Consider the following 16903-nt stretch of genomic DNA (forward strand, 5'->3'; position numbering starts at 1 on the left):
ATGCTACCAGTAGAAGACATTATAGTTAAACATGGTCTCAACACTGTCATTTTTGCTGATGACACTCAAATTTATGTCACAAGTGAAAGTAATCGCTCCATGGCTATCACCTCAATAGAAACTTGTCTAGTTGAGATCCGAAATTGGATGAAAACAAACATGCTAGCACTAAATGATGGAAAAACTGAACTAATATGGTTTACATCAAGGTCTAAGTCAGACAGGGGAAATGCAATGAAATCTGATATTTGTATCGGTGGTGTCAACATCAATCCATCTAGCTATGTGAAAGATTTAGGTGTCACCTTTGATCAGTATGCAACTATGGATAGACGGATCTCTGAAATTTGCAAATCGGCATCATACTCACTTTGGCGAATTAGTAAGATACGTGACTTACTGGACAAAACTTCAACTGAAAAACTAGTCCATGCTTTCATTACTTCTAAGCTTGATTATTGCAACAGTCTCTTATATGGTTTAGGCAAAAATCATCTGAACAAACTTCAATTAATTCAAAATTCTGCAGCTAGGCTGGTAACTAAAATGGGATGGAATAGCCGAGAGCATATAACACCTGTTTTGATGGAACTTCACTGGCTTCCAGTAAGAGAGAGAATTTTATTTAAAATTTTATGTGTCATTTTTAAAGCAGTCTCTGAGAATAAACCACTTTATATCTCAGAACTTATGAAGCAACATCAGCATGGAAGAGTTACCAGGTCTTCAACTTTTAGTCTTTTACTTTTAGAACACAGTGTCTTAGAGAAAAAAGCTGGTAAATTTTATGGTGAAAGGGCATTTATGATATATGCACCCAAAGTTTGGAACACTTTACCCTCTGAAATACGAGCAGCAGGTGACATAGATACTTTTAAAAAGCTTTTGAAAACTCATATTTTTAGAATAGCCTATCAGTAGCTATCATATAGTTAATTTTAGTTTTTAATAAGGTGTACTGTAATTTTATGATTAATTTTAAATGTTGTCACTTTAGGTTCTTATCATTTTAGAATATGAATAATTGGTTCTTTAAATTAGTTCTTAGTCCTTTAAAATTGTAATGTGTTCTTATATTAGTATTGTGTTATTTAGCTCTTTTAAGTGAATGTTGTAAGGCGCATTGAGATTTTTAATGGAATGCGCCATAGAAAAATAAATTATTATTATTATTATTATTATTATTATTATATTAGACCAATAATAACAAGAGGCAAACACTCGGGTGCAACATCCACGTGATCAAGGACTACAAATGGTGAATGGAAACGTAGTGTACAGTGTATGGCTCTGAGTCCCAAAGTCAAGTATAACTCTGTTTTATAAATTATGCTGTTGAAAATTTTCGTCAGCTACACGTGTGTAATTTCCACAGAAATGTAAATTGCTTTGCCAATGCCTAGAGGAATTAACGGATATTTATACGATCAACATTTTGTGGCTTTGGATACAGTTTAGCGATTAAGGGGAATGCAGAAATTACTCGTACAAAAAAAAGATAAAAAAAAAACATTGGCAAAACTTTGCAGCATGAAACCACATCTACCACAAGGCCCTTCATTTACTTTGGCCATTTGTTCATTGTAATTCCAGGCTGCTAGAAACATGCCATACTCACCACGTTTATAGTAAAGACTTGAAAAGTGCCAATTCTTTCTTTCACATATTTACCATTCTCACAGTTGGTCCCTGTTATTCCTGGCGGACAGATACACAGATAGCCGTTGACCTGATCTACGCATGCGCCATCGTGACAAGGAGAGGATGCACATTCGTCCACGTCTTTTGTGAAAATGAAATTTATAATAAATTGTATGATATAAGATATGTAAGTTCATACCGCACTATCTTTCATTTATATAATTAGACGTACCTCAGTATCATTCATGTGATACATGAATATTCATTATTGTTATCTTCTTTTTCTTCTTCTTCTTCTTCTTCTTCTTATTATTATTATAAAATAGGTACGATAATTCACAGGATATCATTTGTTTCTGCATTTCGTGTATAATCGTAAACTTCGTAGTAAAGCAACCAGATTTCTTTGCTACAACATCATACTCGTAAGATATCCACTAAAATACATGTGGCTTAATTAATTAAGTTGTTAAAGTACACCGTAAATGGCAGGCGCTTTAGCAAGGTTCTATTGAATGTTTGAATGCTATAAAATAAGAGATACATATACTAACGCCTACCATCATAGCAGCCCGTGGATAGGGTATCTAGCTCCCCCCCTTTTCAACCACATCAGGACATGCGAAGTAATCGGAGGAGGGGGTGGTGTAAAGGGGGAAACCCACTCCGACTTTTTTCTAAATGGTAACCCCACCCCTCCTTCATAAAATCTGACTCCGTTGATTTCAAACTGTGTCTAAATGTTCAAGTCTCACTTACCTTGTTCACAGTTTACCCCCGTGAAGCCAGGTGTACAGAGGCACCTGTACCGTCCTATCTCCTCTACACATGTTCCACTGTTCTGGCAGGGAGCAGAACTGCACTCCTCGATCTCTGAGGAGGAGAAAGAACATTAGTTGTGCAGTCATTTACTGTGGGGATACAGAATGGTTTAAGTCCAACTAATGAAAATCACCATTGGTTAAGACGCACACGTAATTAAATGGCAGAGCGAGATGCAATGTTCGGTGGAACACCGTCAAAGTGTCACATCTACCGGTATATTGTACGTCACTCGGCACCTGACTAATATCGCGTCACACACCAGTACTACTCTCTGACCTCAGAGTCTGCTAGGAGTCTGTCACAGAATTACTGTACAGTATATCTTTAAGTAGTGTATACTAATTTTGAGGCCCCTGACATCAGAGAGTACACTACTGCCAGTAATTGAAACGAGTGATAAGGGGGCACGGCATCGTTCCAAATTCAGCACTTCTCAACCAAACAGTTCGGTTCAGTTTTCACAGTCATGTGAAAGATGTAAGGCAGTAAATGGGGGTGTCGTGCTCGTGTATATTGTCCTTATATATATATTACAGTTGTGATCTCTACTTGTGTCATGTTAAACTGGCCCATCTATGAATCAAACTCTCACCTGTTTCACAATTATTTCCCGTGTAGCCGGGAACGCAGTCGCACTCGTAACCATCACGTAGATCGTTGCACCTTACAGCGTAGACGCATGGGTTGGACGCACATTCGTCTATTTCTGAAAGGAGACGAAGGCAGTTTGTGCATATTTGACTTTCAATCTTGGTTCTTTGTTTGCTAGCATCATCGGTTAATGCTTATTAAAGAGGGTCGAAAATGCTTTATGGAGGATATTCCAAAGATGGATTTAGGAGAGAAAGAGAGAGAGAGAGGGAGAGAGAGAGATGAGCCTACCTTGTTCGCAGTCTTTCCCCGTGTAGCCGTCTACACAAGAGCAGCTATAGCCGTTGACTAAGTCTGTGCAAGTTGCCTCGTTTTGACACGGGGAAGTGGCGCATTCGTCAATATCTGGAATCACAGGCGGTAAACCAAATGAGAAAATAAAACACGTGTCAGTGATTGATTGAATCATGATCGGTTTCTTACCATGAAGATAAAGAAAAATAAAGGTCTAATATCTGGTGGGGCTGAAATATTTTAATAACACAATTTTGAACTTTTTAGGCACCACGTGGCATGTATGTTTTATATAAAAAGTACCTTTTAAGAATCTTGCTAAATGGATGTAGCTAGGGACCGTTTAACAATCGCACGTGACAATCTTGTAGGCAAATAGGAAGTCGAAGTAACATTGTCAACTATATCTATTATATCATTAAGCAGGCCAAATCAATCTCAAATATTTCAGTCGTTTTGAGAGACCTCACCCCCTCATCCAACCGTCATACCTTCACCACAGTAGCGTCCAGTATACCCAGGCGGACAGATACAGCGATATCCGTCCACGTCATCAGTGCACGTGGCGCCATTAAGACAAAGATTGTCTTCACAGACTTCAAAAACTGAAAATATGGGAACCATAAACTTCACATATATGTATCAACACAGTGACAAAATCCAGCGCACACGGCGAGTTGCTGAGCTGCTACTCTTGTGAAGTAACTGAGCTTGTGTGCTGCACGTGAGGGGTTACACGAGACCTGGATCAAATCTGGTAAAACCGGATACCTAGCTTGCTACATATCAAATATACCAGACTGCAGTATTATGGATATTTTAAGATGCATCTTTTAAGAAATGACTTTGATATCTAAAATTCTCTGTGCGTCAAAATGAAAACAAACGGTGCATGTAATAACCTGCAATAACACTCAATGTTTAAAAAATTCAAAAGAGTATATAGGCCTACTGGTTTAATTCCCGAAGCAATAAGATTTCAGTAAATGGTACCAATTACCTATTTCGCAATATCTCCCCGTGTAACCTGGTAGACATTCACAGGCAAAGGTTCCGACCAGATCCGTGCATCTGACGGCGTGAACACAGGGATTTGGAGAGCAATCATTGATATCTGCAACAGCACATAGCACATTGTTATTGAATATTGTTAGTATGCAGGATAAGTTCTACAGCAGCATGTCCAGTTACCGTTCATTGTATATTCCATCATCTGTCAATACAATGCAAAAGAAGCGCAGATTATAAACTAACGCGGGCGTCCTTCTTTTGGCAGACACCTGAACATATTTTATATTTTTATTTATTTATTTATTTATTTATTTATTTATTTATTTTGACGCCAAGACCGATGCTTGGAAGGACATGTAATAGATAATTTTTCCACTGACCTATTTCACAGTTTATTCCCTCATAGCCCCGTACACACTGACAAGTAAAGTACCCAATGTGATCACTGCACGTGCCACCATTCTGGCACGGGTTGGACAGGCATTCGTTTGTTTCTTAACAAAGAAAAATAAAGGAACGCATTTGAAATGACAAGTCTGCACCAAATATCACAATTATGCCATCTAAAATCAGAACTTTCGCATTTCAGTTAAGTACAGGTATTATATATGTTGGTCTGTAGTTCGCTTAAGACGGTACAAAACACTCGCGTCAATCGAAATTCATCGATTGTCTAGAGAACGTGTTTACGTGTAAAGGTGTGTTATTCTTCTGATGACATAGTCATGCGACCCTTCGAAGCGGCTTCATGTGGATTTTAGCGAAAAGAAATCAATAGATTAATACATCTATCACGTTAAGCGCGACCAGCGAAGCAAAAGTTTCATTGTTATCCAACAGGTGCTCAAAATTGGGATTTCAGAGGGATATGAAAGCCTGTGTGTGTGTGTGTGCGTGCGTGCGTGCCTGTGGGTGTGAGTGTGTGCGTGTGTAAGTGCATGTGTACGTGTGGGTGTGAGCGTGCATGTGTGTTCTGCGCAAAAGGGCCCGGCTTTTGACTTAAAAGACATACCCACATCCTGTAATAAAAAGGGTTTATATTTACTCTGGTTTGTAACATGTCTATATTCCATCACCACACCACATACTCACCGATTTCGCAATGAGGTCCTTCGTAACCGCGTGGGCACCTGCATTCATATTCATCCCCGATTGCAACACACTCTCCGCCATACTTACACATTGGTACGCGACACGGGTGTATATCTAACATTGGACAAGAAGCAAAGTGCAACTAAAGCATTTAGAAATACAATATGTGTGTATGTAAAGATGGCAAAATACTACTACTTCAACAACAACGACAACAACTATTACTACTATAACTACTGCAAATTATTACTACTACTACTACATATACTACTACTACTACTACTACTACTACTACATATTACTACTACTGCTACTACTACTACTACATATTACTACTACTACTACTACTACTACTACTACTACTACAACAATATATGATTCCTCCTCACCCATCTCACAGTTGACACCCACGTATCTCGGAGGACAGACACAGGTGTAACTGTTCTTCCCGTCATAACAGCTGCCTCCATGTTGACACGGCTCTGACAAACACTCGTCCACATCTGGAAAATGTGTAAAGAAGGTCTAAGCTAGCTTTTCACCCACTGTCCTTGGCGAACTACATGTATTAAGATATTCGGCTAGCATTTACAAAAAGTCCAGTGGGACTATAAAACGCTGTGGAACTAATGGAGTCCAACAGGACTTCTATCGGGCGTCCTATCTATTTTCTACAAGACGTCCAAAAATTGACTGTAGATTCCTCTTTATAATACGCTTTACAATAAAGGTCTACTGTTGTAGGCTAACTTAAAGAAATGACTGCCGATTGACGTACGATTACATTTCTTCTTAATTCATGTAGGGTTTCAATTAACTATTGCAGTCCAACGCAGAGCTGTATAGAGATGGGGTTAAAGTCAGGTTTTGAATTAGTGCTATTACATAAATGCCAATGCAGGTAGTACGCACCTGAATGCAGTGACCTTCAGCACGTGATGACCTTACTGAGGTCAAACTATATTTAGGCCATTGTGTATTACAAACATCGTGTGTTTATGCTGGTAGCAAGGGAGGTCAAATTAGTCCAGTTTTAATTTTTATTGTTTAAAATACCAAATCCTTTTCTCTCAACTCCACTGAACATTTCAATCAAATTACATCTTTTTTAAGTTGTTGAAAAATACCAAAATAACGTCTAAAAACTCCCAGACGGCCTTTGTCACGTGACCCTTTTTTGTTGTTGTTGACTCTGTCTGAATCAGTGACAGAGTAAACAGGTAATACCCGAAAAACAGAGCTAGATCTTCATCTCAAAGACTCTGTTTTCAAGATTTATTGCTTGAATATATAACCTTACATATTCACAGAGGGAGTTCAGCTTTAAATCCGAAAAAAGTTGTTCAAAAGAAAAGAAGAAGTAAGCTGTTCGACACACGCCTATTCGTAAATTGTCAATCTCCGGTAAGTCCACTTCTCGGATAACAAATGTATGTTTATGTTAAATTACACATTACACGGATTAAATATACTAAGAAAAAGAATAAAACGTGTTGTTTGTGGCACATTTTTATACATATTTGATGTCCAAAACGCACTTCTCTTTTTTATTTTTTCACTTTCGCAAACACTGCGCCCTGTTGCCACAGCGCTCTGACAAACAACTTTAATGTCAAGGTCACATCTTTGTATTGCAGCGTTCGTATAATAATGCATTATTTACTCAGCGTGTGGTGACACAAAGCAACAGCGTACTCTTTCTTTAGTAATTCTTGTAAGAAAAAGCTTTCACTTAGACCAAAACACCACGAATGTGACAATAGTCTTATTCAACGTAGCCCTTTAGAATTCAACAACATAAGGTACTTTTTTCTTTATCCAAATTCATCGTACAAGTGAGCTACAAATTAATATATCTATTAAAATAACGAGGTTTAGTTTATCGGTAGGACATAATGGCATACCATGGGATACACGTATGTTGTGCTTGGCTTGCATACATGCAGCACGAATAAAATGTAATAGTGATGGTATTATCTAAATAAAAGCATTTGCATTATTCTGAAAACGAAACATGATCAATAGACTGGGTTCCCATACCTAGATCGATCTAACAGGATCGATCCATCTCCGAGGGGTTCCTCGCTTAATTGCTGGTTGCTTAAGCGGCCTAGATATCTGGCACGCCCACTGAAGCTGCAAGCTGCTAAACGATAATTAACACCCCCTATATCGACGTACAGTTAGTACTATAGGGTCTGGGAATGGTCCCATAGTACATGTACGTGTTCTTGCCTATGAAATATTACATACTCTTATCACTTTAGTGTTGAATAATTTTATGTTGGCCAAATTAAGTCGCACGTTGCCAGTTGTTATGTAGAATAGTAGTAGGACTGGTATTGTCTCCCCTTTCACTGATGTAAATTAGTTATGTTTTATCCTGAATAAAAGGCTGATGCATTGTACAGTGATATTAATCTTCTGTCTTCAAAGTATAATCTAAATTTTTAATAGGCCACAGAAAAGTTTATCTTTGTAGAGCTGCATTTTAGAATACTTTTTGCAACTGAAACGCATTTTGCGACCATGATTTTTTTTAATCGCTGATACGTTTTGAAGTACTATAAAGATAGATTTGGAATGAGAACGGGGTTGCCCAGGCTGGCTACAAGTGATTCTGGTCAGGCTGCCCCTGGGGCGGACGATTATATATCTAATTTATTTCACATTGTAATTTCCTGAACCCTCGAGTGGTTGGGGTGGTTGATTCTTTATTTTTCTACACAGCAGTTTCTGCTATCTAGTCTTAAATCAGAAGTTTTAGGAACTTGAGACGTCGGGGGTTGATCAAATTGATAAACCTATCACTTTACTTTACCAAATAACCATGAGAAAAACGAAAATATTCTGATGAACCTTATAAACCATCATCACATTTTATTTTGCAGATCTCAAAAATGGCTAGTTTGGATACTCCACAAAAGAAGAAGGCAAACCATTCCTGCATGCAACTGTTACTAAGTCGTGCAGACGACGTACTTCGAGATGTTCTCAATACTCAGTTACAATCACGATATCCAGGGCTCTATGGACCATCAAGTAATGGAGTGATATCTGATGTCTTAAATGACAAAACTGTGAAACATACCTTGCTCACTCTGAAGTCAAAGGGAGTGAAGAGAAAGAGGATTTTGGACCAAGGTCAAATGGATATTCTCTATCCTCCTGTTATTCTCTATCCTCCTGCGAGCCCCGCCCCTCCTGTGACATTGCGAAACTTAGATATTACCCTGATCTTAGTCTTATTAAGAAATATCACAAACTTAAATCCTCATGCAAGTTGGAACAATCCTCCGGCCGAAGACACATCGACAGAGGCCAACATCGCCAGGGTAAAGGGGTACCGCACTAAGCACGCTCATGGGACAGAGGGTCTCTCAGATGCAGACTTCCATAGCCAGTTCACTGATCTGAAAGCTATTCTGCTGTCTCTGTCGACATTGTATACTAATGATGACTATGACAAACTGCTGATTCAGCCCCTCGATGCCTCAGGTAGGTTTTGGCACAATTACTTAATACCTTTTCCACACCTGTACAACCAGACAGAATAAAAAACACAAATGCACTTGTTTGTGACACACACACACACACACACTCACACACAGAGAGATGCACACGAGCGCGCGCATGCGCTCACACACATTACAATCAGGCAGTATATTTTCACTTTTAGTACCGTTAGATTTAGTGGTTCCAAATTATTTATTTATTTATTTATTCATTTTTACTTAAACAATGGATTTTCATTTTAATTAGTGACCAGAAACTATATGTCCTTCTTAACCCACACAATGATTTATCTCTCAGAGCAGTATCTCGATTAACAGAATTAACAAAAAAGGTCCATCTCTTCAACTTGTATATATTGTAAGTATCATAGTCAAGTGTCATATTGAACTACTTATTGGTATATTATTATTATTCTTTCCTGTACTATGTAAACAGGTGAATTTGAAGTAGCATAGATAGCCAACGATATTAACATCTAACATTATCGGCTGAAATTAATTTTATTATTATTATTAATTTCATTAAAAAAGGCACAGCATGTTTCCCCTTTGGTTACCATGGTTTTTAAATGTTTTCAAACGAATACGACGCAGAGTGCAATTTAAACGTCATATTAAAACGTAATTGAAATTTGTTCTTTCAGAACCCCCTTGTCAGTTGCTCTCCACGAAGTTACCCAGAACAAACACCGAGTTGAAGGGACGTGATGACATCATTACCACGATACAGCAACATATCAGAGATAAAGTTCCACTCATTCTCCTGACCGGGATGGGGGGTATTGGTAAGACCAGCATAGCAATTAAGGTCGGACAAAACTTTGAAAATGTGCTATACATTGATATGAGGCACGTTACAGATCTTAACTCTGTCAGAGTTTCACTTGTCCAACACTATCACCCAACACACCCTTTGAAAGATTTATACCCATATTATAAAAGCATTTTCAAACAGACATTGTCTTGTTTGACTACAGATACACTCCTCATCCTCGATAATAACGACCATGTTCTAAGTTCAAACAGGGAGGAGTTTTGTGATTTTTTAAAGGATGTAACTGATTCAACGAATCATATCACTTTGTTATGTACCAGTCGTGAAAGATTTGATTCCAAAACACACAACAAAGTTGTGGTAGACATTGCCCCACTCGATAAAACCTCATCACGTGAAGTCTTATGGGAAAGAAAACCAAGCAGCCCTTCGGACAGTGAGTCAAAGGCTTTAGTCGAATTGGCTAACATGTGTAACCATAACCCTCTAGCTTTAAAATTGCTAGCAGCACTACTTGATGAAAAAAACACCGAAGAGGTATTACAAAAAATGAAAATGCAAAAGATGCTACCCACTTTTGCCATTCCCAGCGTGCCAACGGAAATCACAGCCTGCGTTGATATATCTTGTGAAATGTTAGAACCGGAGGCAAAAAAGGTGTTTCATGCACTGCGTGTATTTCCCGTTGCTTTTTACCTCAAAGAAGTCTCTGATATTTTTGGGTTAAAACAAAATGATTGTGAACATATTCTAGACAGTCTTGCCAAAAAATCCCTCATCAGTGTAGATAATGGCATCTATGACATCCACCCTTTACTTAGGGAATATACAGAATACAATGCCCAGAAATACAGCAATTATATTTGTGGAATCCAAGATGCCTACTGCAGTTATTATATAAAAGCATTCAAATTGGTAGAATTCAAAAGTGTTGGTGCTTCAAAGTCAAGTCTCCCATCGCTGATGTTACCGCATATAAAACACACTGCTGATTTACTTATCAATCAATTAGAATCCCAAGAAGTGTCTAAAAAACGGGAAAGTGTAGACATATTAGCTTTGATTGCAAACACATTCTGTCACATTTATATCTGTAATGATGCTCTACATATTTTAAAATTAGTGGCGCATGAACAGGAGGCACTGTTAGGACACAAACATCCCGACACTGCCACCACATACAGCGATATTGGTAATGTTCTTCAGGCCATGGGTGAGTATGAAAAGGCAGTTGATTATCACAATAAATGTCTTGCGACGAGGGAAGAGATACTTGGTCCTAAGCACCCTGAAACCGCCAATACATACAGCAATATTGGTAGTGTGCTTGGGAAAATGTGTAAGTATCAAAAGTCGCGGGATTATCACAATAAATGCCTTGCGGTGAGAGAGGAGATGCTTGGTCCTAAACACACTGATACTGCCACCTCCTACGGTAATATTGGTAGTGTACTGAAGGACATGGGTGAGTATAAAGAGGCTCGTGATTATTACAATAAATGTCTTGCGGTGAGAGAGGAGATGCTTGGTCCTAAACACCCTGATACTGCCAGAGCCTACGACAATATTGGTAGTGTGCTGCAGGACATGGGTGAGTATAATGAGGCACTTAATTATTTTAATAAATGTCTTGAAGTGAGAAAAGAGTTATTCGGTCCCAAACACCCTGATACTGCCACCACCTACAACAACATTGGTAGTGTACTGCGTTGCATGGGTGAGTATAAAGAGGCACTTGATTACAACAACAAATGCCTTGCAGTGAGAGAGAAGATACTTGGCCCCAAACACCCTGATACTGCCACCACATACGACAATATTGGTAGTCTAGTTCGGGACATGGGTGAGTATAAAGAGGCACTTGGTTATCACAAAAAATCTGTGGCAGTGAGAGAGGAGACTCTCGGTCCCACGCACCCTGATACAGCCACCTCCTACAGCAACATCGGTTTTGTGCTTAATGACATTGGTGAGTATAAAGAGGCACTTGATTATCACAATAAATGCATTGCAGTGAGAAATGAGATACTCGGTCCCAAACACCCTGATACTGCCACCTCCTACAACAATATTGGTAGTGTACTGCAGGACATGGGTGAGTATAAAAAGGCACTTGATTATTACTATAAATGTCTTGAAGTGAGAGAGGAGATGCTTGGTCCCAAACACCCTGATACTGCCACCTCCTACAACAATATTGGTAGTGTGCTGCAGGACAAGGGTGAGTATAAAAAGGCACGTGATTATTACTATAAATGTCTTGCAGTGAAGGAGGAAATGCTCGGTCCCAAACACCCTGATACTGCCACCTCCTACGAAAATATTGGTAGTGTACTGCAGGACATGGGTGAGTATAAAAAGGCACTTGATTATTGCAATAAATGTCTTGCAGTGAGAGAAGAGACACTCGGTCCCAAACACCGTGATACTGCCACCTCCTACAGCAGAATTGGTAGTGTACTGCGGAACATGGGTGAGTTTAAAAGGGCACTTGATTATCACAATAAATGTCTTGCAGTGGGAGAGAAGATACTCGGTCCCAAACACCCTGATACTGCCACCTCCTACAACAATATTGGTAGTGTGCTGCAGGACATGGGTGAGTATAAAAAGGCACTAGATTATTACTATAAATGTCTTGCAGTGAAGGAGGGAATGCTTGGTCCAAAACACCCTGATACTGCCATCTCCTACAACAATATTGGTAGTGTACTGCAGGACATGGGTGAGTATAAAAAGGCACTTGATTATTGCAATAAATGTCTTGCAGTGAGAGAAGAGATACTTGGCCCCAAACACCCTGATACTGCCACCACATACGACAATATTGGTAGTCTAGTTCGGGACATGGGTGAGTATAAAGAGGCACTTGGTTATCACAAAAAATCTGTGGCAGTGAGAGAGGAGACTCTCGGTCCCACGCACCCTGATACAGCCACCTCCTACAGCAACATCGGTTTTGTGCTTAATGACATTGGTGAGTATAAAGAGGCACTTGATTATCACAATAAATGCATTGCAGTGAGAAATGAGATACTCGGTCCCAAACACCCTGATACTGCCACCTCCTACAACAATATTGGTAGTGTACTGCAGGACATGGGTGAGTATAAAAAGGCACTTGATTATTACTATAAATGTCTTGAAGTGAGAGAGGAGATGCTTGGTCCCAAACACCCTGATACTGCCACCTCCTACAACAATATTGGTAGTGTGCTGCAGGACATGGGTGAGTATAAAAAGGCACGTGATTATTACTATAAATGTCTTGCAGTGAAGGAGGAAATGCTCGGTCCCAAACACCCTGATACTGCCACCTCCTACGAAAATATTGGTAGTGTACTGCAGGACATGGGTGAGTATAAAAAGGCACTTGATTATTGCAATAAATGTCTTGCAGTGAGAGAAGAGACACTCGGTCCCAAACACCGTGATACTGCCACCTCCTACAGCAGAATTGGTAGTGTACTGCGGAACATGGGTGAGTTTAAAAGGGCACTTGATTATCACAATAAATGTCTTGCAGTGGGAGAGAAGATACTCGGTCCCAAACACCCTGATACTGCCACCTCCTACAACAATATTGGTAGTGTGCTGCAGGACATGGGTGAGTATAAAAAGGCACTAGATTATTACTATAAATGTCTTGCAGTGAAGGAGGGAATGCTTGGTCCAAAACACCCTGATACTGCCATCTCCTACAACAATATTGGTAGTGTACTGCAGGACATGGGTGAGTATAAAAAGGCACTTGATTATTGCAATAAATGTCTTGCAGTGAGAGAAGAGACACTCGGTCCCAAACACCCTGCTACTGCCACCTCCTACAGCAGAATTGGTAGTGTACTGCAGGACATGGGTGAGTATAAAAAGGCACTTGATTATTGCAATAAATGTCTTGCAGTGAGAGAAGAGACACTCGGTCCCAAACACCGTGATACTGCTACCTCCTACAGCAATATTGGTAGCGTACTGCAGGCAAAGGGTGAGTATAAAGAGGCACTTGATAATTACAATAAATGTCTTGCAGTAGAAGAGGAGACACTTGGTCCCAATCATCCTGCTACTGCCAGCTCCTACAACAATATTGGTAGAGTACTGCAGGACATGGGTGAGTATAAAAAGGCACTAGATTATTACTATAAATGTCTTGCAGTGAAGGAGGGAATGCTTGGTCCAAAACACCCTGATACTGCCATCTCCTACAACAATATTGGTAGTGTACTGCAGGACATGGGTGAGTATAAAAAGGCACTTGATTATTGCAATAAATGTCTTGCAGTGAGAGAAGAGACACTCGGTCCCAAACACCCTGCTACTGCCACCTCCTACAGCAGAATTGGTAGTGTACTGCAGGACATGGGTGAGTATAAAAAGGCAATTGATTATTGCAATAAATGTCTTGCAGTGAGAGAAGAGACACTCGGTCCCAAACACCGTGATACTGCTACCTCCTACAGCAATATTGGTAGCGTACTGCAGGCAAAGGGTGAGTATAAAGAGGCACTTGATAATTACAATAAATGTCTTGCAGTAGAAGAGGAGACACTTGGACCCAATCATCCTGCTACTGCCAGCTCCTACAACAATATTGGTAGAGTACTGCAGGACATGGGTGAGTATAAAAAGGCACGTGATTATTACTATAAATGTCTTGCAGTGAAGGAGGAAATGCTCGGTCCCAAACACCCTGCTACTGCCACCTCCTACGAAAATATTGGCAGTGTGCTGCAGGACATGGGTGAGTATAAAGAGGCACTTGATAATTACAATAAATGTCTTGCAGTGAGAAAAGAGATATTTGGTCCCAATCATCCTGCTACTGCTACCTCCTACAGCAATATTGGTAGCGTACTGCAGGCAAAGGGTGAGTATAAAGAGGCACTTGATAATTACAATAAATGTCTTGCAGTAGAAGAGGAGACACTTGGTCCCAAACACCCTGCTACTGCCACCTCCTACAGCAGAATTGGTAGTGTACTGCAGGACATGGGTGAGTTTAAAAGGGCACTTGATTATCACAATAAATGTCTTGCAGTGAGAGAGGAGACACTCGGTCCCAAACACCCTGCTACTGCCACCTCCTACAGCAGAATTGGTAGTGTACTGCAGGACATGGGTGAGTATAAAAAGGCACTAGATTATTTCTATAAATGTCTTGCAGTGAAGGAGGGAATGCTTGGTCCCAAACACCCTGATACTGCCATCTCCTACAACAATATTGGTAGTGTACTGCAGGACATGGGTGAGTATAAAAAGGCACTTGATTATTACTATAAATGTCTTGCAGTGAAGAAGGAAATGCTCGGTCCCAAACACCCTGATACTGCCATCTACAACAATATTGGTAGTGTACTGCAGGACATGGGTGAGTATAAAAAGGCACTTGATAATTACAATAAATGTCTTGCAGTGGGAGAAGAGACACTCGGTCCCAAACACCGTGATACTGCTACCTCCTACAGCAATATTGGTAGCGTACTGCAGGCAAAGGGTGAGTATAAAGAGGCACTTGATAATTACAATAAATGTCTTGCAGTAGAAGAGGAGACACTTGGTCCCAAACACCCTGCTACTGCCACCTCCTACAGCAGAATTGGTAGTGTACTGCAGGACATGGGTGAGTTTAAAAGGGCACTTGATTATCACAATAAATGTCTTGCAGTGAGAGAGAAGATACTCGGTCCCAAACACTCTGATACCGCCACCTCCTACAACAATATTGGTAGAGTACTGCAGGACATGGGTGAGTATAAAAAGGCACGTGATTATTACTATAAATGTCTTGCAGTGAAGGAGGAAATGCTCGGTCCCAAACACCCTGATACTGCCACCTCCTACGAAAATATTGGCAGTGTGCTGAAGGACATGGGTGAGTATAAAGAGGCACTTGCTTATTACAATAAATGCCGTACTGTGAAAGAAGAGATACTTGGTCCCAGTCACCCTGATACTGTCAGAACAATCCAAACTATCGATCAGTTATCAAAAAAGTACCTTTGGAGGTAATTCCGAGTACATAGGTGCACCATAGTAGAGTCAACGTGTCCATAACATCCTGTATGGAACCAATCATTTCTCGTGTCTTAAAGATTATTCGCTTTTAGAAAATCCCTTCCTTTCTTAAATCAATTCATGAGTATTTCAAGGAGATTATGATTTCAAGAACACTATTCGCTCTACCAATCATTGCTTATGTCAGACTAATCTGTCTAGACTTCCCGTAAAGACACGTACAAGATTGAGTGTTTGTTTATAATGTGACATTCAAACATGCATGTATTTGTCCCCTGTCCGCACAATTGTTATATGAACATTATGCAGCACATGACACGGAATTTAATGTTTTCTCCTTCCCAACCATCATAATATTCTACTTCAGTATTTCTGGGCAATTGTGTTCTGCAATTCATAAACACGATAGTTGAAACTACTGTATTTAATACAATCTTCTCCAAGCAGTGGTATACTATCCATATTTTAGTCCTACTTCTCATTTCCCAGTCTTTGTGACCCCCTCTACATACACAAATAAGTGCGCACGAACGCACACACACACACACACACATACACACACACAATTTAAAATAAATCCAAGGGGGTTTAAGCCGAGTTATTCAAAGACTGTCTTTCATGAATATTTCTTAAAAGGCAAGAAAATATGAGATTTATGGTCGCAGTCATTTTGACAAATGATTTATGAAGTTTTATCATATATGTAGTTGTTTACAAAGCTTGGTTTTGCAAGTAATCGGCTGTAATAGTCTTACTTTGTTTCAATATTCATCTTCTCCTCTGTAGGACAAATTTATCGCATGAATCATGATACACACACACACACACACACACACACATAATTAATATTAGGGAAGAGATGTCTCACAAAGTATTCGATTCAGCAAGTACATGTTCAGCATGTTATATGCATTGCATGTTATTTCTCTGTGTCTGTTTAAAATAAAACAGTTAAATGCTAACATAAATTTTAATAAATGATTTAGTACCCTTTAGAAAACCTGGGCCCAGTTTGATCAACATTGGATAACACTATCCACTTGTTGAATATTTATCCTCTGGACTGTTATCCTGTGAGAATAGTAAGGTTTTCTTAACGCTAGATACTTATTTTTGTTTTTGATTATGCTATCCAGTGGTTGAA

The 16903-nt window shown here is 39.6% G+C and overlaps 2 protein-coding genes across 2 annotated transcripts in view; one reads left to right on the forward strand and one right to left on the reverse strand.

Annotated features, from left to right (window-relative positions):
- The window catches only part of LOC106171555 (uncharacterized), a 41956-nt gene that overhangs the window by 17760 nt on the left and 7293 nt on the right, over positions 1-16903 (reverse strand). The window contains exons 6-14 of the mRNA XM_086995545.1: positions 5844-5957; positions 5455-5568; positions 4743-4856; positions 4352-4465; positions 3843-3956; positions 3349-3462; positions 3059-3172; positions 2401-2514; positions 1672-1782 (exon numbers count right to left, since the gene is read on the reverse strand). Of these exons, the coding sequence (XP_086851671.1) occupies positions 1672-1782; positions 2401-2514; positions 3059-3172; positions 3349-3462; positions 3843-3956; positions 4352-4465; positions 4743-4856; positions 5455-5568; positions 5844-5957 (1023 nt within the window). The remainder of the gene's footprint in view (positions 1-1671; positions 1783-2400; positions 2515-3058; positions 3173-3348; positions 3463-3842; positions 3957-4351; positions 4466-4742; positions 4857-5454; positions 5569-5843; positions 5958-16903) is intronic.
- LOC106171554 (uncharacterized) lies at positions 6613-15753 on the forward strand. Its single transcript, XM_086994922.1, has 3 exons — positions 6613-6858; positions 8346-8952; positions 9614-15753. The coding sequence occupies exons 2-3, from the start codon at positions 8355-8357 to the stop codon at positions 15751-15753; spliced, it is 6738 nt and encodes a 2245-aa protein (XP_086851048.1). The 5' UTR covers positions 6613-6858; positions 8346-8354.

The sequence above is a fragment of the Lingula anatina genome, chromosome 9 (assembly GCF_051362555.1).
Source record: "Lingula anatina isolate TDL-2025a chromosome 9, LinAna3.0, whole genome shotgun sequence".
In the NCBI taxonomy this organism is placed as follows: domain Eukaryota; kingdom Metazoa; phylum Brachiopoda; class Lingulata; order Lingulida; family Lingulidae; genus Lingula; species Lingula anatina.